The 25,695-nt window shown below is 39.4% G+C and overlaps 1 protein-coding gene across 1 annotated transcript; it reads right to left on the minus strand.

The window, feature by feature from the left end:
* Positions 1-1,741: 1,741 nt before the first annotated feature.
* On the minus strand, positions 1,742-25,426 carry MYCT1 (MYC target 1; the record flags this gene model as incomplete). Its single annotated transcript, XM_082302408.1, has 2 exons — positions 1,742-4,750; positions 25,177-25,426. The coding sequence occupies 2 exons, from the start codon at positions 25,424-25,426 to the stop codon at positions 4,218-4,220; spliced, it is 783 nt and encodes a 260-aa protein (XP_082158534.1). The 3' UTR covers positions 1,742-4,217.
* Positions 25,427-25,695: the final 269 nt, after the last annotated feature.

Below are 25,695 nucleotides of genomic sequence, written 5' to 3' on the forward strand. Positions count from 1 at the left end.
ACACAAACCAGACCCCTCCTAAGTTACTTCCTTAATCTGCAAACTGTTTGAGGGCAAAAGCACGGAGTAATGCACAGATCCCACCTGGCACTGTGAGGCCAGAAATCCTTAGTGGAGTCACTGGTGTTGCAGCTGCTACAGTGTGAGGCAGTTTGTTGCTTTGTGTGCTTCAGGAAGAGCTGCTGCCAGCAGTAGTTCACCTACTGAGTGCTGAAGTAGCTTTCCCAGAGCTCTCTAGTCTAGCTGGATGAAAAATCCTGAGGAAATTGTAGCCAATAATTATATTAGATTGAATAAGAGATTAGGATCTTGTCATCCTTTTTGGTACTCAGAAATATCCGAACAAAGTCATACAGGAACTCCAAACATTCAAACCCTTTGAAAACTTACTTTTATTAAGAGACCCAAATGAAGATACAGGTATTGTCCCTGAGTTTTAAGACTTTGTATGTTTAGTTTCTAAAGTACTATTCTCAGCATTTTGAAATTATATCAATGCTGTTTTCTTTAGTCTGCTCCGGACTTGGTAAATTTCCAATTAGTATTTTCTTTCTTTTTTTTTTTTTTTTTTTTTTTTTTTTTTTCCAGAAGCTGTACTGCATCATAGACATCACCTAATTTTATCAAATGCTTATAGATCAGGGATCTGGCATGTGTCATTTCACCTCTGAGAGGATATTTCCAGTAAGCAGAGTTTTCAGTTGGTACTTAAGAATGGACGTTGAGATGATTCAAAAACTTCACGATAAATTACAAGTGAACTCTAAAAATGTGATTTGGCAAAAACACTGCATGTTCAGTGTGTTACAGTACGGTAATCAGTAGCTGTCTGAAGAGGTGATCAGCAGCTCTTCAGTGGGGAAAGGTCAAGGAATATAGCATGAGCTACTTTTGTAAATAAGATGGAACATAAATATTCTCAAACAAAGAGCTGTCAAGTTTTGCCTTCTATATGAACCCATAACTGGAGTGACTCTTTTTGTGGACATGGACAATAACAGGAAGTGCTTCTCTATGAAGAGGAGAAGTAGTTCTGCTTACTCAGAACAAGGTGTCAGGATATCTGGATGTTGATCAAAGTTCTACCTATCAGTCCCTATGTGATTCTGGGAGCACCATTTTAATTGTATTACATGCAAAATAATTGTCAAGTTTAATTCATGCTTGTGAATGCTCTGAAATCTTTAAATCTTCAGGAACACTTTTCTTTTTAAATTCAGCTCTTCTTTCTAGTATTTTAAATTGAAATAAAAGACGATTTCATTAAGCAAATATAATTTTTTTGCATATTGAACACACAATGATTTCTGAATCCCAGAGTTAATTTGGGGGTTGATCCTGTGCAGTGTGCTTTGGTCATAATGCAATAAAATGTGCATGAGTCCATTTAAGCAAGAACCTTATAGTGATTGCCCTTTTGCTTAAAGCAAGAATTTGCTCAAACACAATGTGAATTGAAGCTGAAGTACTTTTAAACCAGTGGATTTAATACCTGTAAGCACTGTTAGTTGTGAGAGACCTCACTTGTAATCCTTTGATGGTGTTCTCATATGGTAAATTCTGACCCTGACTTCAAATAGCATCTTCAGTTTTGGGGTGTTACCCCACAGAAGCAAAGGCAGGAGCAAGTCCTCATTCACATTTCTAACTGTATCAGCTTGTATAATTAAAGATAATACTCTTGCCTTTGAAGGATCTTTTATGCAAGTCACTTTTTTTATCACAAAGAAAAAACATGAGATTGAGTTTATAGCATCTAACTTTATTCCATATTCTGAAGCTTCCCGAATGCTTGGAAAACATTTATTTCAGATGTGAAAACAAGTTTTAGGCATCTGACAGTCATACTGGTTATGCATCAAACATCTGTGGTTTTAGTCTCCCTAATCCAGGGCATATAAGAAATGTTTTGATATCCAGTACAGATTTCAGGAGAAAAAAAAAATACAGTACATTTAAGCTTTCCTCTTTACATTGTTTACTAGATACAGTGTAATACAAGTAAAAATTGTGTAATAATTATGCTGTGGAAAGTTCTACTGTAATGTAATGTGCACTAAAAATCCAGAAGTAAAAATTTACTCATCTAAAATGATTTCACTCTCAAGGGACAAGCAGCTTTGGCCAGCTGGGTGCACAGTGGGTCCAAAGCTGGTAAGTTCTCTCTTCCACAGTCCATCAAACCCTCTAAACAAAGGGAGCAATCTTGAATTCTACTTTTTGTAGGCAGGTTAGAATAGGCTGCATCACCTACTCTATAGCAAGGACACTTTGAACATTTGCATGCAATGATATTCACCAGACTCAGAAAAACTCTAGATGAAAAAAAATTATTAATGAATGAAATAACTTCTTTTCTTTCTTTCTTCCTTCCTTCAGAGGTCTATTATTTTAAGTCTGTAGCCTGTGATCAGCCAAATGCAGTGTAACAGTCTTATCAGCAAGTTCTGGGTGTGCTAGAACCCATAGTGTCTGGAATTAAATGCTCTGTAAACTCTGTAAATGGTTGTTCTTCTAGCAATGACATACATCTCACCAGATGTGTTGCACACTAAAAATGAAACAATGAAATCCAGTCAGTAAATAAATGCAAAATAATTTGCCTTTACAATAAGGAATACTTGTTGTTTACAGTAAGTATTGCTTGTAAGCTCAATGTTTGTAGAGTTATTTGTGAATGGATGAATATTGGGCTGGAATACTGCAGTTCAGAGATCAATGCCAGTGCTTCCTGAGAGATGTTGAGCTCAGGAAAGGGATGCATGCTGCCCATCTCCAAAAGCCTGGAAAACCTGGAAGATGATAAGCATTTTGCCCATTCTCAGAAGCTGCTGAATCTTTGTCCCTCCCAGAAGACGAGAACTTGTTCTCCCTACAGAAGCCCCTCAGAATCAGGAGTCCTGAGGCTGGTGCTGCCCAAACCTCTTAGAAACAACAGGCATATTTGCAAGTGTGGAGTGTGGACAGCTCCTCTGCTTGTGGAAATTCTTTACCCTTAATTTGAACATGCAATATTTAACAGGAAACTGATACAATAAGACTTCATTCGGGTCCCATTTGTCTCTGTTATTTCCAAATCCTGAACATTTTGTCACATCAGTGCAATTAGTCTCTACTAAGCCAGGGTTTAGCTTGGCATGATACACATATAAAAGTCAAGAATATATGTAAGCCTCAACTAAATACTTCATCTTTATCTTCATAGCCCAATTCATTCTATAATCCCAATATTCAGCCATAGATGTCTGAAATCTTGTTTTAGTGAAAGACATTATTTCAGTGAATAAAAGAAAGAATTAAATGCTGGTACAATTTGAGGAAAACAATTTGAAATAAGGAAATGACTAATCCCATAGGAAATCAGGAAACTTAATTAAAAAATAGTTGTCATTCATACTGCTTATCTGGATAACCAGAACTAGAAAAATGAAACATGAGGAGTTCTGCCCATACAGCCTCACTGGGTATTAAAATGTGACTACTTGTTCTGCTGACTGCAGATGGAAAACTCTATAATTGTTATCATGCATTTAGTGGGTTGTTCAAAACTTTCTGCATGAAGCTTCATATACGTCACAATTTTTTTTCACACTGTGGGGAATTTTAAACAAGCATCCCTAATATGGAGTCTTTTCAGATCAGATCTTTGCAATCAACAGAACAGGATGTCTGTAGCAGCCAGGACTGCATCCTCTATGAGGTCTGCATTTAAGGTTCCTCAGACTGACGCTCTTCTGGGGTTATAGCAAGAAGGTGGGGAGTGGGAGGTGCTCTCTGAAAATGTAACATCCTTGGGAAACCATGTAAAATCAAAACTTCTTAAAAAAAAAAAGGAACAGTGAAATTTGCATTGATGTGCTGTGTATCAGTAATCTCTAGTATCATTTGTTTCTTCAAGAAATTATTTTGTTTTTATGTGGCAGCGTTTTTCCCTCTAAAATAAAGAGACAATGGCTGCAATTAAAGATATAACACTATAAATATGCAAGCATACAATAGAGCAGTAAATAAAAGCCAGCAGTGCAAAGACAAGTGATCTCTCAGACAGTGGGATGTTGGGATCCATGAAATCACTGCTACATGCCTCTTGGCAAAGTACGTCCCCTCTGCAACTGCAGCTGGAGACTTCTCAGAGATCTTCATCATGCACGGAAAATTGTTGAGATAATTGAGGTTCCTCCTAAAATGCACATGTGTGTTTGCAGCGAGGACGAAGCTCAGGATTCTGGGAAAGCTTTTATGATGGTTTCATAGGCGGGAGGTGGGGTTTGCGTGGAGTGGCAGATGCGGAGGTTGTTGTTAGACCAGTGGAATTCAGGTCGACTCAAGCTGTTGGTGGTGCTTCCCACAAGGGTTGTGGTGGTGTTTGTGGGAGTGAGGGTGATCAGCTGACTGTTTGTCTCCACGGGGAGGGGAGGACACTGCAGAAAAGGGTGGAAGGTGGATGCACGGAAACTTGACTTCCTGGGGAAAGAGTTGGCCTGCTCCAAGGAGGCTTGCCGCTGGAAGGTGAGGCTGGCCAGGCTGAGGTTGCTCCGACGCTCGCAGCTGCTGTTGCGGTAAAATCCAGTCCTGCCGGCAGTGTGGCCATGGGATGAAGGTCTGGACCGACGGCTGAAGGCTGAGGGGCTCCCCTGGGAAATGTGGGCACTAGCTCTGCGACGGGACAAGCAGGTGAAAAATGCCCAGATGATTCCTCCAATCACCAGTCCAATCACCATGGACACTGTGAAGGCTATTGTTATCTGCTCTGAAATACAGCAAAAATTAATATCAAAGTTAATGAAGTAACTCTGAAAGATACTCCTGCAAGAAAATTAATTTAAAATGCCAGCCTCCTTAAAAGATGAAACAGTTCCTGGGTCTTCGTGACACATGAACTTCACAACACAAACACAGCAGTTCAGAGTGCTCTTACTACACAGCATTTTGGCATTTGTTTGTGTGGTTTTTTGTTTGGGTTTTTTTGTTGTTTTTTTTTTTTCTTGTTTGTTTAATTTGCATAATTCGACATCCAGAAAATAGCTTATATTTAATATCAGTTTCAGTACCAAGGCAAGGAAAGTCTTTAGCTTTTCCCAGAATCAACCACCCACCAGCTCCAAGTGTTATAAAACTGCCAAGTATTTCCTTCTGTAAGCAATAGGAGGTGTGGATTTATGCGGACTTGTCCTTCTTGTTATAGACCTTTATGTTCTGTGTGTACGTGTTTGCAAACTCACCTGTTAAAACAGTGATGTACCTTCTACCATGTTCTTAGCGGAGTAAGCCCTGTATTTATTACAACATGAGAACACTTCCCAGCCTTTTACTGCTGAGTAACAGATCATTTAAAACCTCATAGTAATTAATGTAAATTACTACATCGTAAATTATTATGGTCAGAGATAACCATTCATAATACTAAGTCTCTTGAATATGTCCTATCCCCAATGCCCAATTTAAAGATGCATTAATCTGCCATTAAGAAAAGTAAATTTCTAGCTCTTTTTGAAAAGTTTTCAAGACTTGCAAGGTCTGAAAAGAAACAAACAGAAAAACAAATCTGTGGCTAGGATTGTTTTCTCTCCCACATAGTTTCACAATATGGAGAGATGTGATTTTTTCTTTGTATATTTCTAAGAAGAGGACAATTGCTTCAGAAAACTTCACTCAGTTTTCAACCAAGCACCAGCATTATTGCTGTTCTAAAAAGTTCAGAGATATTTTTGTAATCCTGGATATGGCCTGAAATGAATGCAAAACATTTATAGATCTTCTCAAAATTCAAGATGAGCTTGGATCTAAAACGAGAAGGAACGCTATGTTGACAACTGGTGGAGCAAAGAGGGAATAAGCAAGAAATATCCATGGGACACCTTGAAACATATTTGTTCTGTCTGTACTGTTCTATCATATTTGTGAAGCATTTTTGTTAAAAAGGCAAGTATATTCATTAGATAGAGAAAGGTGAGTAACTCCTAGAGCATACTGAAGAGCAGGCCAGATAACACTGTGCCAGACGGAAGGTAGCAACTCCAGGACTGGGATGCAGACATTAGAGGCCTGAAAAGGCAAGATGAGACTAGGCTCAGAATTTTCTAGCAGCCGCTAAAGAGTTTTCCCTGAATTTATTGTGCTGTACAAACAGTCGTTCCCAAACCTCAGAATAATGACAGTGAATCTGGGTTGTGGGACTTGGCCAAATCAGATGCTGAAGATGCAAGGAGAGTGAGCAGCCCAAGTGATGTCTATGGAGAGCAGCCAGCACACCATCGAGAGAGAGGAGAGGTGCCAGGCAGGGCCAGCAGGACTGACTTGCAAACAAAGGCACCCCAGTATTGGCAGCCTGGAACGGATTCTTTTAAGTCAGCCTTAAACTTAGGACAGATCACTGCCAGAGGAAGGAAAGAAATATTAGCTTTGCTTCCAGCAGAAGAAATGTAAATGATTATTAGTTAACTGCACTTTAAGAAGTAGTCATTATTATCTTACTTACCTATCTTCTTACTTTTCTCCCTTTAGGGAAAAAAGGTTAGTGATGTGATTCATACTTGGAAGGCTACACAATTCTACTGTTCCTGGCCTGTAACCTCTGCTTTCAGGTAGGCTTATAACATTATCCTTTTCAAACAATGATTGGTGAGGATAATGTATTGGATATTGTTGCAGGGAACTGCTCCCTCTCAGGAACACTTTGTTGCCCTTTCATTCCAAGACAGCTCAGACTTGATCCTAAAAGACAATTTTTCTTTAAGCTCTCATTTCTATACCTCAAAAACTTTTGATTGGGCACACTAAAGACAAAGGGTGACTGCCCAGTCTGCTTTCTGCAAGAACCCACAGGCAGCATCCTGCACTGCAACTCTTGGCTTCAGATCAGATCGCTATAAGCAGCTTTCTTCTCACAAAGCCAGTGTGATTCTGCCCTTTATAAAACATCTTTAGAGACACAGCAGGACTTATTGTGCCCCTTTTGGTCAGGAATAGCTTATTATGTCATTTTAATACATTTAATACATTTTGTTACTGCAAGTTCCTACTCATACTCCCAAAGGTGGGAAGGGAGAGCCAGGACTTGGTGACCTCCAGTTGAATAAATCCCAGAGAGAGTCCTGAAGACAGCACTTCCCACGCACTAGAGCTGCAGTCTGCATACCCCTACTGCTGTCCCTGCATGGCTATTGTAAAGTGGAGCAAGAACTAATCCTTTCTTGTGCTCATTTCTTCTGCACTTCAGCTCAAATGCCTGTTGGGTTATTATATTTGAGGCTGCCAAGGAATCCCCCAGGCACAGGGCTCTGTGCTGCCACCCGATATCCCTGCAACTCTTTGGGCTCTCAGCTGGCAAAGGGGATCTCCACAGGGCTCAGCAGCCTCGAGCGTAAGCAGAAGCACAGCAAGAAGATGAAGTGTGCGTGGCTCTGGGGTTGCCATGCACCATGGTGAGGATTTGTCCCTGCATCCCTTGAGCCATAATTTTCACCACCTGTACAATCTGACCAGAGTTTCACACTGTTAAAAGCAGATGAGGGAATTGACAAAAGTATTGAGTGCAGCTCTTCAGTCCTTCCCACGTGCTGTTCCCTTGTGCTGGAGGTACAGCACAGACAATTATCCCTTTGGATAATGATGTCTTTTTCTTTAACTTGTTTATTTCTTCTATTTTTCTATCTCCATATATGATGTAAAAATAGAGGGTCAAATTATTCCCTGATGAAGCTCAGCTGGGTTTACACTGCCTATTTCAGTTGCCAGGACTCCATATGCTCTCTTTTCCATTTGGACCTACATGTAACCCCTTGGTTCTTATTACAGAAATATCACTAGACCCATTGGTTGCAGACATCTCAATTTTTTTCTCTTCCCAAAATATCACTGACTTCAGTTGGAACTGTGGGTCACACTAATGGGCCAAACTTGCTCTTTGCTTACGCCCTGCAGACGATGAATTTCACCAAAATGTAATTCAGTTCTAAAACCTTACATTGTAGAATTGTAAATTTATGCCCATTGATTTCCTCTTTAGAATATCCAGCTATCACAGCCCTGAGGTACATCAGAGAAAATATTATCAAACAGGGAAAAAGATCAAAGGTGGAGTGGGACTTGCTGCACCTGGGATTTTGAGGGGAACAGCTGGCTTTCACCAAATTGTTTTTCTCTTCCTTAATCTGGGCAGTGCCAGAGCAGAGCTAGCCTTCCAGGGAGTCAGAGTGATACTGACACAAGGCGCCTCCCAAGGGGCCGTTGTAATATCTTATGGTTTTCTGAGAGCTGTGCATGTCATTCTGCCCTCTGCTTTCAGGGAAAATAGTAAAAACAAAGATCTGGGGATAAGTTAGGCATGCTGCTAATAACAATAACTACCCAGGTGCCGGTCCTCTAAATATGTTTTGGTCTGTCTGTTTCTCAGGCTGCTCACACTGCCTGCTTTATTTCATTATGCCGTAGCAGAAAAGATTTGGTAGCTCACTTCAGTCAATTCTCCACTCTCACCTCTAACACCAGCTGAGATGAAGGACAAAGCTTTTTGTCAACAACACAGGAGAGACTTTGAGGTACAAAGCCAGAAATGAAAGGCTAAGGTTAAAAAGCAACTGGATATTTTAGCCACTTTACCTTTCTATCTGCAGCACTTCCAACATGACCATGGCATTTCAGAACCCACAGTAACACCCATAACTTCTGAGTGTTACCCCAGATCTGAGGATCAAGTCAGCTCCTTTGTCAACTCAGCATCTATCCAGATCAGGCAATTTCTTTTTAATTCTCTGTGTTCCCTCCTCTCTAGTTTCTGCATACAGTGTTAGGGAAACGCGGTGATACACATTTGTACAGCGGATTATTGTATCTGCTGTGCAAAACATTTTCTTGGTCGTTGAAGCTTTCTTTAAGGATTTCATAACTTCTCATGAACTGTACATATGAAGTGATAGCAAATATCCTATCCAATCGATAACTTCTAGCAAGTGCTTATTGCTTTACAAAATCTACACTGGAGAAATTTAGGCATGTTATTTTCAAAGATAATAAACTGGCTGATAAGAGGTTTTTCCTAGCACCTGGCCCTGAAACAATTTCTTCCCATCTGGCCTGGACATCTGAAGGAGGGTCAACCAAAGATGGCTCATACCAATCTGTAAGTCTTCTCAGAAGTGGATTATGTTCTCTTCTTCCTCACTTTGGGGTATACCTCACCAAAAAATAGCAACATAATCCCTACCTAGAATCAGCAATCCCTGAAATACCCAAAATCTTCATAAAGTAGATTTGTTTTTTGTGATAGAGTGTCCCACCTCTATCATATAGGCTTGCAGAATGCTTGCAGAATGCTTGCAGACAAACTAGGTCAACCTCTTAATTCTGTGAGTTTCATTTCCTTTAATTTGTATGGACAACATCAGTCATCCCTTTGAATTCAAAACAAATTTGCATTGGGGATTCATTTTCCCAAGAAATTTCTCTCTTGCCCTCAGCTCTGGCTGCAATAAGCTGCAATAGGCTTTTGTTCCTTGACCTCAGGAAACCCTTGGAACTTGTGTATTTCTTATACCCTTATGGTAAGGTCCCGAAGGTGTTAAATTAAGGTGGGCAAAGGGTCTTCCTTCCCCCATGCTCACAGATATATAAATTTTTATTTATTTATTTATTTATTTATTTTTATATATAAACTTTACAGCTGGCCATGATGGGACAGTAGTACCTTTCAAAATCATGTAAGCAGCACTTTTAATGACAGCATCTCAGATCATGAACCCGGGTGAGGTGGAGGAAGACAGGAGAAAGCACTGAATCCAAGGGAAAGAGAAATGGAAAAGCATCTTTTAGTCAAGCTGTGCACATATGATGAATTTGAACTGCATCTTTGCCGATACTAACTAATAAAGCAAATAAAGAACCACTCAGCTTTCGAAGCGTCTGTTCTGCTCATTTTATTGCTAAGCACAAGAAGTCAGAAAACATCCACAGGTTGGAGTGATACCTACACATCTGATTTGATTTCTAGTAGGTGACTTTCAAATATTGCAATTTTTGGGTTTTGCAGCTGGTTTTTTGGTTTGTTTGTTTGTTTGTTTTTCTTTTTTGGTTGGTTTTTTTTGGGGGGGGGTTGTTTTGTTTTTTTTTGTTTGCTTGTTTGTTTTTTTAGTTATTGTTATTGCATTTTTCTTCTTTCATTCAAAGAGTAAAAATTAAGCAGTTTTCTTAGTTTTCACCAGCACAGAGTTAATTTTTCTGCAATAGCCATGAGGAGGCAGAGCCTGGAGCTGTGTGTACACATCTGGGTTGTTATTCTATACCATGTTATAGGGTGGAATGAAGGGACTCTCACCTCCAGGAAGGGTGTGGCTTCAGGTGGGGCAAAAAGCGTGGCAGGGTAGGGAACCTGTTGGTTCACTGTCTCTGGATCATGCCATGTTGCACTGAGGTTTGGTTTTTTAATATGTAAATCACCCACTTTTTATATACTTTTGTTATTGTTGGTGTTACTGTTTGTTTTCTTATCTCATTGCTGTTTCCAGTAAATTGTTCTTATCTTAACCCACAATTTTCACAATTTTGTGCATCCAATTCTCAACTCCACCCCTGGAGAGGGAATTGGAAGGGGAAGGTGCAGGAGCATGAGCAAACGGAGTCTGGTTTGGGAGAGTCTTGGGGGTGAACACTAGAGTGGGGAGTGCCATTGCTAGGCCACAAGAGAAATTTTATTTTAAAGTTATTAGAAGTGGTAAGGTAGCTTGTCACCCAAGAATAGCATTGTTCCGCATTTAAACACAGCTTTCTATAGAGACATTTTACTCATACTACATTGGAGGAAGACTCTGTTCATTTACTTAAACATCTGAGAGTAATTTTCCTATTTTTCTTTTTTCCACTTGCCCCAAACTAGCATGAGACATTGTGCATCTGACATGCAAATTCTATTCCATGGGGACTCCAGCAAGCTCAGATGTAAAACATACAAGTCATTGATTTCAGCTGCATTAGCAACAAGAAGTATCAGAACATACCACTGTGACATATAGTGGAAGAGAGTTATTATTACATTTTCAAACAAAATTTTAGAATTCTAAATTTATTTCCATTTTATTCCTTTCCTTCTCACATTTTTGCTAGCTCTCTCTCTTTTATGTGATGCCATATGCCAGTTACTCAAACCTTGTTTAAATTAGTTAGCATTCCTCTCCCTCTATGAACACACATTTGCACAAACAACTTCAGCTTGCCTTACCCCAAAGCTGAAAAGCCTTGATAACTAGTAGAGGGTTTGATCTCAAACATGAAAAAATCGGCTCAGCCTTTTTGTAGTAAGATGTTCTTTTCCCAAAATGAAAGCTCAGTGAGAAAAGTGGGTATAAAATGCATACTAACCAGTGTGGCAATTCATACCTTACGCATACATTGCACAGCTTAGTACAGAGCACCAGCTAGTGTATTAAAGCATGAATTGCAGTCTACAAATTACAGAACTGTCAACCTGACAGTAATAATGGTTCAGACACTATTTTAGAGGCGTCTCAGTGTCTCAGGTTTCAAGTGAGGCTCAGCTAAGTCATTAGCAGGTGATCATAGCACAGTCTCTTCTGTGCAAAACCAGACTGGAGCAGCCAGGGTCCATCAGAGTTTGAATAAAGTCATAGCAACTTCCTAACAGCTATAGTCTTAAGGAAACCTCCTTGTCTGACCATACAGAAGCCAGTCTGGCAGTGACACTCACACCACCTGAGCTGGGACAGAAGCCCTTTCACAGGTACACCCCCCCCACACACCCACACAGTCAGACCAGGTTTCCTTACCAGCTCAACCCCATAGCAGAGTCTCAGATGTCCAGATCCTTAAAATAATTTAATCATGGTCCAATAACTAAATGAGAGAATAATAGCTCAAGCTGGTGCCTCCAAGAAGGGACCCTGAACAAAGGAACCTCTGGGCTTTTATTCCCTCACAGTCCAAGGGAGGGAAAATTTGGGGTGCTTGGCTCCTGCTGTCTCTGAGCGCCTGAGTGTCCGGTCCCCTGGCAGGGCCACAGGTCCCTGGGCCCTTGTTTATGCAAAGGGTCAGCAGGTCACGGGCTCTTAGCAAATGTACATCTCCAAGCTGGACAGGCTACAGCTACTCTTCCTCATGCATTCCAGATAGTGAGTTTGGAAATGAAATATACCTGGGGCCCAAAGAGCCACCACTTCCTCTCACCACAGAAGTGAACTTGAAGTGATTTGAACTACTTGAAATGTTATGCTGGTTCTACCAGCTCCAAGAAAGCTGGGGCTAGTATCAGTTGCCAATTCCTGTGCTACTGTTGTCATGCTGAGCTCAAAAAAGCAATTTGTTTATATCTGACAAGTGTTGGTATTACTATCTTCCCAAGTGCCACTAATTGTGTTAGCAAAACAGCCTCTCGTTAATCATTTGTAGGCAGTCCATGATTCAGTTGGGTGGATGAATCAGTTGCTGCGTAATATCAACCAGCTGTGATCTTAGTCATGGCAAAACTTCAAGAAACTTCACACATGACTCTTGTGAGATGACTGAGAGTGACAGGCTACAGCACAAGATGGTTCAGGTAGTTGTGATGTCCAGAAAATGAAGAGGCAACAATAGGGACATCTTGAAAACAGAGTCTGTGGGGGGAAAAAAGCTGAAAGAAAAGCAGACTGTGAAGGACATAAGAACAAATAAGGGGCATAGTTATGCTGCCAGAAATATCAGACCTCTGCTTTCAGACACAAATTTGCTAAAGGGATGTTTTATGCAGCCTGTGCTACTGTGAGATTCTTTCCTGCAGCAACAGAGGGTAATTGTCCCACTTCACCGAATAACAGGGGGTTTTTTATGTCTACGGCAGATAAAATAAGAAGTTCTGGGTTTAAAATAAAAGAAAGGAAATTAAAAATCTGTTTCTATCTATGAGGACAGGTAAGAACTAGAATAGACAGTCCAGGCATGTAGTGCATCTACCCCCAGTAAAGATTTTAAAAAGCAATATCAGTCAGGAGTTGTCATATAGTTAATCCTGTCTTGAAAAAAAGAAGGTAGAACAAATGACAGCTCAAGGACCATGCTCACGTCATTTTGTGCAGTTTTTAAGATATTCTTTGATCAGGCAAGCAAATGGGCTCCAGAAGCATCTGAAAAATTATTAATTAAATGACAAGCTGAAAAAAAAGGCAGTCCGTGCTTTTGGATCAATACTCCTTTTGAAATGCAGAGGGGCTGGTTGTTCATCAGAGGGTTAATTTCACAAATGAGGAACCTATCTAGGAGCAAGATTGCCCTCTGCTGGAAACTGATGCTGGAAATCGAAACTATGCAGAAACCACCTTCGTTCTAGTAAAACAGGGAGTCAGAAAAAGCTAGAGAGAAACATTGCAATGGAAGATTACAGAGACGTTCATACTACTTCAAAAAACAGAAAAATTCTGAATTTCATTGCCATAAACACATAGGACTAGCATTTTGCAGAGGCTTTGAAAGTGAAGTAAACCGAGGCACAGCAGAATTGTTCAGAATCTTAAACTTGTAAACTTGTACAGCTTTGTAGCTTTCTGGAAGTATCTGTGATCATGGAGGAGCATAAGCCTAAGTCTGCTCTTAAATTCATATTTCTTGACATCTGTAGTGGTGTCCAGAATGATCTCCATGCACCAGAGTACATTGGCTTTGATTACTAATACCATAATCCATTGTGATAAAACCACAGAGGAGTGGAATATGCCATCTCAATATCCCACAAATCAACTCAGAGTTAATGATGTTCCCTTGATAATGCTGACAGTTGATTTTTACTGGAATGACAAATAAAGAGTAATGGTAAAAAGCAGAAGGAAACATCTAAGAGATGTCAGCATGTTTAATTTAGTGCCTTTGGCACAACTATGTAAAACAAAGCAAAGATTCCTTCAGGCAGACAGACAAAAAAACTTTGTTACCATGTGGTTTCATTGTGATTCCTAATGCATAACAAAAGCAGTAATAGAATTTTATCTTTTCTGCATGTGCAGCAAGCAATCCTCTGGCCAGGCATTCTTACCTACCTCACAAAACCAGACCTAAGCTATACGGCCTCTGTATGAACCTAAATCAAACACTAAATTACAATCTGACATGGTGCAATGTGACATTATAGTTATTACTTAATTGATGAGAATAATTTACATCTGAGAAAAAGTAGTCTCATATATGGACAGAGCACGAGTGACTGGAGTGAAACCTTAAAATTAAGCAGAATTTTCTAAAATTCTTAAAATTAAGGATGAAATACTGAAACACATAACCTACATTTAAGAAAAAAGAAGACATCCAGAGGTAGAACAAAGCACAAGGATTTGGGGTTGTTGGGAAGAATGTGGGGTGGGGAATATACATATATAATCCCACCACAGTGATTCTGTTATCAGTGCCTGACCCAGACAGAGCTTCAGGTGGAGCTTGTCCTTGCTTGAAGAACCCACAAAAGCCAGGAAGTATACTGGAAGCCCAGGTCTTGAAAGAATATAGAGAAGAGTATTTTAAAAGATTCAGAGTGAGAAAGCACACTCTAGCTATACTAGAAATGTGTCATTTCAGCCTTCCCAATGCATCCTGTACACAGAGACTCCCAATGCTTGTAGTGCTTGTAGTAAGTGCTGCAAACTCTGCATGTGTCCCTCTGAGTCTCAAGAGTCTCTTTCCTTCACCTGAGAGGCAAGACCTTGTTCCTGCTCCTTGCTTTTGGTAGTGCAATCTCCCTCCCTCTCCCCCTGCAACCTGTTCAGCTGCTCCCCAGGAGAGGAGCAATCTTCCCTTTACAGCTCCATAACTCTTACTCTCCATTTTAAATGCACATCATGTAAAGTTTGTGAACTTTGCTGAATCCTCTTCTGAAGTATTCAATAAACAAGTGTTCAAGGAGCAGGAATAGTGATCTGTATATTTTTCACCACACAAATAGCTGAGCTACATCCAGTAATGTAAAAAATCTTCTGCTCTATGTCTTCATCTGGAAATAGGTGTAATAGTGAGCATTTTGAGAAGACAGAAGTGTGTTTATATGTGGCAGTACTGTACTCTTCAGTTAGTTACCTGAAGTCCAAAAACTGATCTTTCTTTGTCCCAGTACCTCCTGGGTGAACATCAATCCATTTGGGAGATTGCACCAAATATTTCTATGAATATCTGTATCAGTGTGGGCTAGGAAACCCAATTAAGTAACAGTCATAAGAATCAAACCCAGAAGCTAATAAATGCTGACATAATTTCTAAATGAATGGATTGCTGATCTGGAGTATTAGTCAACTCTTCCTGACCCAGGACAAATGATCCAGGCTGGAGACTAAATATGAAGTGGGGCATTGGTGCTTGTCCTGTATGAGCCAGTGGCATCTGGGAGGTTATAGTTGCACCAAGCTGGTCCAGGTCCTGCTTGCCCAGAGATTCCTACATTTCTCAATTAACAGAACCATCAATGGTTTCCTTCTTTACTTATATTTTGCCTGCATAACTTATGCACTTCCCACAGATGTCACGTGTCTGCTTGGTTGATTCATCTTCCATTACCCTGTGTAACTGAGAGATGGTATTGATGTAACATAATTTTTAAAAGCAAAAGTTTTAGAATCAACAGATGTCAGTTAAATGGTCAAACATGTCATAAATGTGTGTTAGGATGCTGGATTGTGAATGTAAATGTTTGAAACAGGGAATTAATTTTCTTCTGCAAATAAATTGAAATGGTAGAATTGGGTGTTGTGTATAAATACAGAGCATTTTCCTTCAATAAGTTCTACAAGAAGAACTGAGGCAGAACCATGGCACCCACAGTGTGCTGAGACCAGCTCATGTGAGTATGAACACTGTTAGGCTCTGGCAGGTGACCATGCAGCCACAGGACGTTTGTCCTGGGGAGAAAGCACAGCCCTAAGGTGCCTTGGTTATGTGACAATTTCACACGCCAACACATTCCCTGGTGTAGTGCTTGAGGGAAGAAATATACTTTGTGTCCTAAGGACCAGATTTCTGAATTTGGTGGATAAAGAATGATGCTTGTGGCAGCTCTTGTAACAACGAGCGGCACCATGTACTTCGTCAATAATGCAGGTGTAATTGTTAAAATGTGTGTATGCTGTGTGCTTGATTATTATTTAAATAATATTCTAAAGAAACTTTGCCTTTTCTTTGTACTACCTCTGATTTGTGTCCTTCCTGCTAAAGATGGTGAAGCATTTGATAAATCAATGGCTATATAGTGGGGTGGGGAAAGCAGGGAAGTAATAATTAGGATGCCACAAAACACAGCCTGAGGATGACAGACTCACTTTAAAAGAATAATTTATATACAAGGAAGAAATCGTGCTCCGAATAGACAGAATGCAAGAATAAGACTGGTCTCTTTGTGACATAGTTTGTTGCTTTCATCCAACTACAGTAATAATACTCTTTTCTTTGGGCTTGCCAGAATAAGGGCAAAGAAAAAAATAAGTTTCTCATTAGTATCTCCTTTTATCTCTCTGACAGGCTTGCACATAAGATCTTGGAATGCATTTACATATTAACTTTTTCAATCTAAGCCTCTCTAAGTCAGACTTTCTCAATATCTGACTGTTGTTATGGTCCCCTTCGCTTCAGTAATGGAGGCAAAAATGTTCATGTGTTCATTAAATCTTTTATTTAACTGATAAAAAAATAAGCATAATGATATTAGATTTGGGATAGTTTGATAGTTCTTCCCCTTCAGAAGACAGTATATGATTTATGAAGTAAAAGGACATGGCCACTCCAACAAACAGTACTGCCACGTGCATAAGAAATCCAACTGAGAAGCTGCATACAGATCAGCTCTTCCCAAACACAGCTGAGGGGGAACAGAAACATGGCATATCTTGAAGCTGAGAAGTGGAAGATGAGCAATGCCTTCCTTTTTAATTACATCACAGGTCATGGATTTATTTCTTTTTTGATATGAGAATATTTCTGGAGGACTTCAGATGAGGAGCCAGGAACCCTGAGTGTTACAAAAGAATAAGATTCTCTTCTGTCATGCTGCCACTGAAGAGCTGATGTTCAAATGCAGTTGCTGCCATTGCTAATGCCTCATCATCACATGCTGTCTGTTATCTTCCTTCAGTTAAACCCACACCCTTGTTGCCATTGCTCTCGGTATTACCACTATTTATATGACAGCTGTGTCCTCTTTGAGTCACTGCCCCAGGCTGCTCTGCTGCTGCCTTGTGACACATCCCAAGTCAGGTCAGGGGAAGTGGAAAGGGGAAGATCTTCTGGTGATCTTGACCTGATAGATAGGACTTTTCCTTGTAGAGATCTTAACAGGTTCAAGCAGAGGAAAGGTGGTGTGTGGGGGTGTCACTTGCCCTAGAAGTCTTCTGATTACCATGTTCATGGCTCAAATTATGTGGCATACTTAAATCGGCTTCAGACTACTTGATCACTTGAGAAGTGATTTAGTTATGTGATTCTTTTTATATCTATATCACAGGATTGTCATGCAGATCCGTATCTCATCTGAACTGGAAAACAAAAGCAACTGAAATATCTGTAGCTCTGGAGGCCATGCAGCAAAAGTTACTCGGATGCTGCGGGGCCTGTGAGAATGCACAATCCTACAGCCCTCTCCAAGAGGGGAAAAAAAGTCTGTCTCAGTTCTTACACAGGTGAAGCTGAGTTTTACTGGTGCTGACAGTATTCTGTTTTGCTTTGTTCCCAGGCTCTGACATCCCAGTGTGTGGCATTTTTAACAAAAGCAAAACTGGCCCCTATCCTAAAACTCTGCTGAGATGTATGGGATTTTCATAGTCCTGATTTCTGCACTTTCACCACGCAGGGACATGGCAATTGTTCTTCATCCATATGAAGCAGGTTACCCATTCAAGTTAAATATTTGGTTAAGTAATCTGGAAATACGGCTTCACTATTAAATTTGTGGCATCATGTAACATTTCACTGAGGAGCAGGAAGGAGAACATGTAGATACTCTAGATTTAAAGCTGGTAATAAGAAGGGAAGCAATTCAAGGACGTAACACTAATGTAAAGATCTCATTGTGTTTCATAGTGTTGTTTAAATGCATCATAATTTATATCTGTGTTGTACATCTGCTTCTCAGATAAATCTACTTGAAATACTCAGTGTGTTTACAGGAAACATTTGCAAAGCCAGAGCTGTCTTTCTATCTGACCATGTGTCACATTTTACCTCATCGCCTTTCTCTTGTGAACGTCCTTACTAAGCAGAACAGGGAAATTCTCTTTGGTTTTCAAATAGGGGCCTGAAATATGGTGGTGCCATCTATCTTCTCTCCCAGATACCAAACTAAAAGTCTGCCTTCCAGTATGCCTATTTCCAAAAACATATTTAAGGGAATCCTGCTTTTTCTAAGTTCACGTTGCCCATAGGAAAATAAGACAATTCTAGCTTCTCAATGAATTAGGGAAGAGTAAAGGTATTTTTCTCCATGTTAGGAACCCTGCCTCAGGAGTCTGATGAACACATTTCAAAGCTGATAAAAATTTCTTGTAGGAGGGGTGTGAGAAGGCTTTATGTCACCATTGCATTTACTCAACACAGCTACACATCCACCACGCAAGGTATGCTTGCAGGTGTGTTATTTGACAGAACTGGAAATCTGCAGCCCCAAGGACATGGTTTGTCCATACCAGACCGACACAAAGGTGCATAGACATTCTCTACTTCTTTCTGCACTATACCGTGTGTCATGCACCCACACTGTTCACATAAGTTGCACGTATTTTAAGGAAATGGTGCTCCAATCAGTCCATCTGATCAATATCTTCAGGACAAAGAAACAAGGCTGTATTTTTCAGCCAGATTTCCTGGCCATTTTATGTAGTGAATTCTGAGAGCTTTCTGACTAAACTAGGAAATGCATCCCACCTTATTATTTACTGTTTTATGTTAGACTACTTTTACTTGGGGTTGCCCAAATTCCCATGCCACTAACTGATGCCAGAATAAACCAATGAGGAGGGCATTTCCATTATACACTCTTCAAAACAAGTTTTTTCTACCATCAGTAGATATACTTGGCTGTGAAATAGGAATGAAAGAAGCAGCTCTTTGTTATTAGAAGACATAAGAGTACAGAAAGGTAGTTTTAGTCACGGACAACATTTTCCTTTTTTAAAGGCTCCATCTTGAATGAGTAAAAGAGAAAATATTAGTCAGAAGATGGAAGGTTAAACAAGCACTAAAGAACAACAACGACTCTGGAAAATTTATAATAGCAAATCTGAAAGTATGAGACATTTATTTGATGGGAAAATATAGGTGAGAAGTCAGAAGAAAGGTTTGTTCACACACAATTGGCTCTCACATTAGCTCCATCATTATGGGCACTACTCAATGTCTGCTCAATGATTCAAGCCCCTAAATATCATAGATCACGAGGTAAAACCCTGAGTTTCAAGTCCTGAGCTGTGGATCAGTAACCCTGATGAGACGGAATCCAGACTCGGCGATTCAAGCTTTAAGCAGACTTATTAAAGTAGTACTTGATAAAGCACTCTGGGAAATCTGAGCAGGAAAGTGGTTGCTGTAGATATTGTCGGTGTATGCCAGATGGGGAGCTGCAGATTCTGTGTGCAGACTGCATTTTACATATATATATGGCTGGCTGTGGCACAGGAAAGGTTTTAGTACAGGCTCCTGACCAACGAACTCAGATATATCCTTTCAGATATGTCTGACTTCACCAACCCAATATGGTTCATTCCCTCCTCTGATAACATTTGCTTAGGCCATTCTGCTCCTTTCCCTCCCATTCACCATGTACTGATTAATTTGATTTGCTTTTAATTTTTATTCTTATTGGGTAATTGTATCTTTTGCATACTTTTCTATATTTTTTGGTGTAATGTTTTAACTAAGTGCTAAAAGGCAATGAGGTTAAAGAAATTAAAAATTGGCAATGTCAGTTTTCACTGGAATGAAATTTTCATTTATTGTCCCCAGTAGTACTATGAATGAAGAACTGCTTACTTAGACATAAAAAATACAGTGTATTGTTTTGGGTCATGGCTAAACTCATATTCGCTCACAAAAAGGCTCTATCCTTATTTTAGGTCTCTATTTTCTGAAGAGTACCTATTATTTTGGAGAGTCTGATTATTTTGGATAATCACTGTAAGGAATTATTCTCTAAAACACTAGAACAAGACTGCATGATGGAGTTGAAAGAAAGCATTTTGCCTTTATCCCTCTCCGTTCTCCTGTTGAGGCTGCTTCCAACAACAGGAGCCTGTAAAGTCTGAAGTCATCTGATTCCAGTACAGTAATTTCAAAAGGAAGAAGCTCATTTTTTCACATCCCATTTCCAAACTTTTGCAGGCATCAGTGATCTAACCCAAAGACTCTGCAGAAAGAGATTATATCTCCTGTGAAGAGATTTATTCCTTGTGCTATGAGTTCCTTACGATGTGTGATATGCTGCCAAATATTGCATTTTTAAAATTACTGGTGTTTTCCAAATCACAGAGAGTTGACAAAACAAAAGAGACAAACTGTGAGGAAAAACTCTGGGTGATACAGTGTCTGCAATCTCCTTGCTCTATATTGGCTCACTGTCATGAATTAAAATACCAGGAATACACACACTAGGGCAAAATTTTGGAAAGGGAGAAAAGAGACTGCAAGAGAAGAATAATAACAATTCAGGAAATGCAGCATTGAGATTGATAGATCACCTGAATCCAAAGCTCTAATTTTGTTGCCCTTTCCTCCCTCTTTTTTCCACTTCAACCCTGAAGTGTTTCTCTACTAAGAAAAAACCTTCAGTGGACTAAATCATCTGTAAGTGTTTCTATGTCACAACTTTACTTCCTCCTTTCTACCAGGAAAGGAATTGCATTGTCAGCTTATTGAAATCCTCTGCCCTATTAGCAATTCCAGGCCTACCAGGATAAAGGCCTTCTGGGGAGCTCTGGTTCAAAGATGCTGGTCTTTTCCAGTCATCAAACTAGGAACAGCAGTGGCCTGTAAGAAGATACCACTGCCACATCTGCTGTCAAGTGCTCCACAGCTGGCTCCAAACTGTGGTCCTTCTGTGTGCGCATCTCCAGCAGGAAAGCTGAGGCAGCTCCCGGAGTGTTTGTTGCTGCTGAAGTTTGAATGGAAAGTGTACAAAGTGTATGAACCAGAGCAAAGGGAATGAGGAGAGACCACCCAGTGGGTATGCTGGAAGGTGCTGACATAGACATCTGAGTGTAAGCCAAGAGGCTTAACCTGATCACCCCACTGGCCCCCACAAATGCTGCTTTTCCTACTTGCAAAGAAATCTGGATCTGTTTCTTATGCTTCTACTCTGCCATGATTGCCACCTGTGAAGGATCCCAGAACAGGAATCATGTCCCATGGCTTTCTAGGCTGCTCTTTGCAGTGTTGAGCAGCTGTGTCATTGATTGTGTCAGTGCTCCCCTTCACAAGTATTACTTCAGTTCATAAAGATAATGACACACAGTCCTTAACCACAATTATTGCTACACCAGTAACACGATAAACACAGCTCCTCCCTAATGCCATCTTTTCCAGCAGAGCACATAGTCTGACTTTCAAACAAACAGATGCATTTTAATGAAGAGAAGACAAGTGGGTTGAGGGAGAGACAAGGCAAAATTTGATACATTTAAAAACATGGCTGCATTTGTAGCTTATGAAGACAAGCAATAGGGCCTATAGTATGTGCCAAGCACTTTGCAATCTCAAAATGCTGGAAGCCAGCTGATATATGGCATTATTTCCACACACCAAACAAATTACACCCTGGATTCTGATTCAAGAAAAGAAAAATTGTCCTTAATGTTTTTAAGGTATTAAATTTTGAGGTTGCATTTTAAATAGGCACTTGAGTAAAACTTGACTGAAGGATAGTTTAGGGATCTAAGTTAATGTTGATTAAAATCTGCTTACACTTTTTGTCTCTGCTGCTGTCACATTGATCAAATGCACTATTTAAATTAAATTTCCTGATCTGAAATTATATTGCTATCTATGCTGAACAAATAGGATTGTCTTGAAGACATTTATTGTATTTACTTGTGTACAACTGAAAATACTTTTAGGAATTACAAGAAATGCACTCCCGGTTTAACTGGAAACATCTTTGCTCCCACTGTTATCTTATAAATCAAAATGAACTCAATAAAGACTATATTAAAACAGTAAAAAGTAAGATTATTGGTTGCTGAATGGGTATCAAACCTTGAATTTCTCACTCAGCTATCATTAAGCCTCCTTTTGAAACTAGTAATAAAAAATACAATCCAGACTCTCTGTCTACAGTTCCAACGTGATATCAGCAGTGCTGAAGTTCAGCAGGGGCTGGCTTTAAATGCTTCTCTTCTTACCTCTTCCAAAGTACCATACTATGGATTCCCACTGCAAAGGAGGGTGGGCAGCAGTTACATAGCTTCACAAAAGCTGGCACCTGATAGAAATGAGCTTCTGAATCCTGGCAGCAGCTCAGACAACTTATCTGAAACAGACATGTATATCTACATGACTTTGCGAAGTCTGTTGTAGGAAAAAGCTCTAGCCATGTGAGAGTCAGGATCCCAATTTTGTGCTTATGACACATTACAGAGGACATTTGCTGACAGGGCCAGGAGTTCTATCGTAAACTCATTAATTTAAAACAGAACAGTTTAATTTTTTTTTCCTGGCAGAATTCATTTTATGCCAGCAAAACAACTTTTTTTCTGGCTTTGTTTTCCTTCACTGCATAATTTAGCATTCCAAAAATACTGCAGATTGATGATGGTGACATCTGAATTCAAAGAAGAATTCCTGCGAGGTCTGCAGCTAAGCACTTGTACAGTTATTGACTCTCCAGTTTGTCACTGATTGTACAAAGAGCTTGAAAAAAATATGTACTGATTTTTTTCCTAATTTTATAATTTTTTAAGATCTTTGCATGAAAGAGAGGGTTTAGACTACTTAGACAACTCACACAGAATGACTTATATTGAGGTGTTTATATCTTGTTTTTCTCTATGCAGCTTGGTTAAGGCATACTTCCACTGGCCTAAAGCAATTGTAAAAAGATTTATATGTGCTCACACATAAATAAGCAGAGGACAGTTTAGTTTGTTCATTGTTCTAAAACTCCTAGAGTCACTTTTAAGAAGCTATTGTGTGAAGTTATCACTGGAAACTGGACAACTATAGAAAGCAGGATGCCTGTATATTTTCCGGCACAAGGAACCAGCTGTTAGACAATAGATGGTTTATAAAACTGTAAGAGATTAAATATCATTATGAACAGTTGCTTAGACTATTCTTACAACATTGATTTTTTTCTCACAAACTTAGTCCCTCTCATCAAAACTTCGCATAAATGTTGAAGTTTACGCTTTGGCTGAGTCCATGGAAGATGCTGAGAAATCACACATGCATGGAGAAGGAATGCATCGTGGTAATGTAGTAGCATTCACAGTACTACATGGTGGGTGGCTTAGAAAATAGCTTGTAAGCCGTGTCCTAAAAAATCAGTTCCAAGTACTACACTCTTATTAAATTAAGAACTAAATTTTATTTATATCTATTACGTGTAGTTTTATTTTTACCTCAAGTCATGTATCTCAGGGATGTCAGAAAACACTTTTCTATCATTTTAGGTGATGTTTCCACACAGTGGAAACAGTTTCCACACACCCTTCCTAGTCTACCGTATATGATATACCTACAGGAAAGGAAGAGAAAATTATATTCACTCTTCTAAAATCTATCAGAAAAATAAGAAAAAATCTGAGAGGCATCTTCCCTTTCAAGGACCATGCAAGCTCCTCACAGAAATCAAAGCTCTGAGGTTCATCTGCTGTCAGACCCTAAGCAAATGGGATGTGATTAGGGCTGGGCACAATGTCAATCCCTGGCAAGCAAGGTGAGCAATGAGGATGAAAGGAGGTTCTGGCCCTTTCAGCATTAAGACAGTTAAGTTGTGTCCTGCTCTGTGTTGTCAAATGCAGCAAGTTTTTATTCTGAAAGAGCCATTTTAGAATTACATCCATTTTCACTGTAAAAAATGATTATTGTTCTTCAGAGTCCAGCAGACAACCTCCAGACAAAAGACTCTGAAACAGTAATAACTGTAATTTCTTCTCAGTTAATCTCTAAATATTTATCAAAGATGTCGAGTATCAGTACCCTACTCTTTGGTCTCAGACACAAAATTGAGTGAGTCTCTCGTGGTCTTTCAGTAGGAAAATATATGTATCACTGCAGGAAGCTTAGATGGCATTCAACAGATTCTTGTTCCTCATGACAAGAAAAAAAGGAACTTCTTTCCATCCTCATGTATGTTTTTTCCACTCTTTTCCTGGGGCACTCCTATGCAACTGAATTCCTATTTTGCTGATGCATATTATTTTTTAGTTTTAAATAGTGTTCAGATTCTTGGAGGGATCGTTGCTCAATAGCAATAATACAATAGAGAAAATGAGATATGTGCTTCATTCTAAGCTAATTGCTAATAAATGTTAATATTAAACATAGCAAGCAATAGAGCTTTTTGGAGGGATTTTCCACAGCAATTGCATAGAATCTTTAAGATCAAATCAGTTAATCTAACTACCCTGAATGAATTTCAGTGTAACATATACTTCCACCTCATGCTATACATTTCAGTTTATCAACTATTCCCAGATTTGGGTGAAAGAAAACAGCCATAATTGATAATAATCAAAATATACATTGAAGAAAAAATAAAGAAAATCTCACCATGAGGCAGCACCATAAATTACAAATAACTTTTCGTTCTGGGGGAATAAGAGTTTATTCCAAAGGTTGAAAAGCATTAAGCCTTTGTTATACCATTTTCATCAAAAGATGAAACAGAACATGTCTGCTGCGTAGGTACATCCATTAAGCAGTTGAGAATGTCTACCTGATCTGGCTATTGACTGAAGTCAATAGACACCTTTTCAACTGACTTCAGTAATTAACTTTTTGGAACAATCGATTTTGCCCCAGCAGCCCCTGCTGTCTTGATCCATTTAAAAAACACGATAAAATTTTGTTGAAGAAACATTTGGAAAACAGTCTTATCACTGCAGGAAATACAAAACCTATTCATTACTCTTCGCATCCAACATGAGGTTTGAAATTGTATCGAGGTATTTTTTAAGGCAATCAACAACAAATATCTGCATCTACTTTAGTAATATTCTAGAAAAAAACCAATATCCTTACCCCAAAACTTTGGTGGCCATGTGATTGGAGGAAAAGTACTGTTCTTATCCATAACATCCAAATAGCAAGTACAGAATGATATGTCCACAGAGGAGCAATAGTTTTCTGAAGGTTTGAAATTTTGCACTAGAAGCAAAGCTTTTGTGCTGCCACAGAACTGTGTTGTTTGCCTGAAAGGAAATGGATGTATCACATTTCCTGCTTGTGGACTCGAATTAGTAAGTGCTTGCCTTATCTTGGAACACCACATGGTTCCCGAGACAGGGAAGTAGTTTCCTTCTCGTCATTTCCTCAGGCAGAGCAAATCGACTCAGAACAATACCAAATCACCTCCTTCTCTGAAACTTTTTGAACTCCCTAAGTCCAGAGATAGAGAGATGAAAAATCCTTTCTCTTTCCTTTAAGGATTTTTTATGTTGAAGACCTTCCTTAAACATCCAAAAGCACTTGTATTCAGTAGGAATTTTTAATAAGAAAGAAATGCATCAAGAGGTTTTTAATGGACACCAATTCTTTAGG

This window comes from Coloeus monedula, assembly GCF_965178545.1.
Source record: "Coloeus monedula genome assembly, chromosome: 2".
Taxonomy (NCBI): Eukaryota; Metazoa; Chordata; class Aves; order Passeriformes; family Corvidae; genus Coloeus; species Coloeus monedula.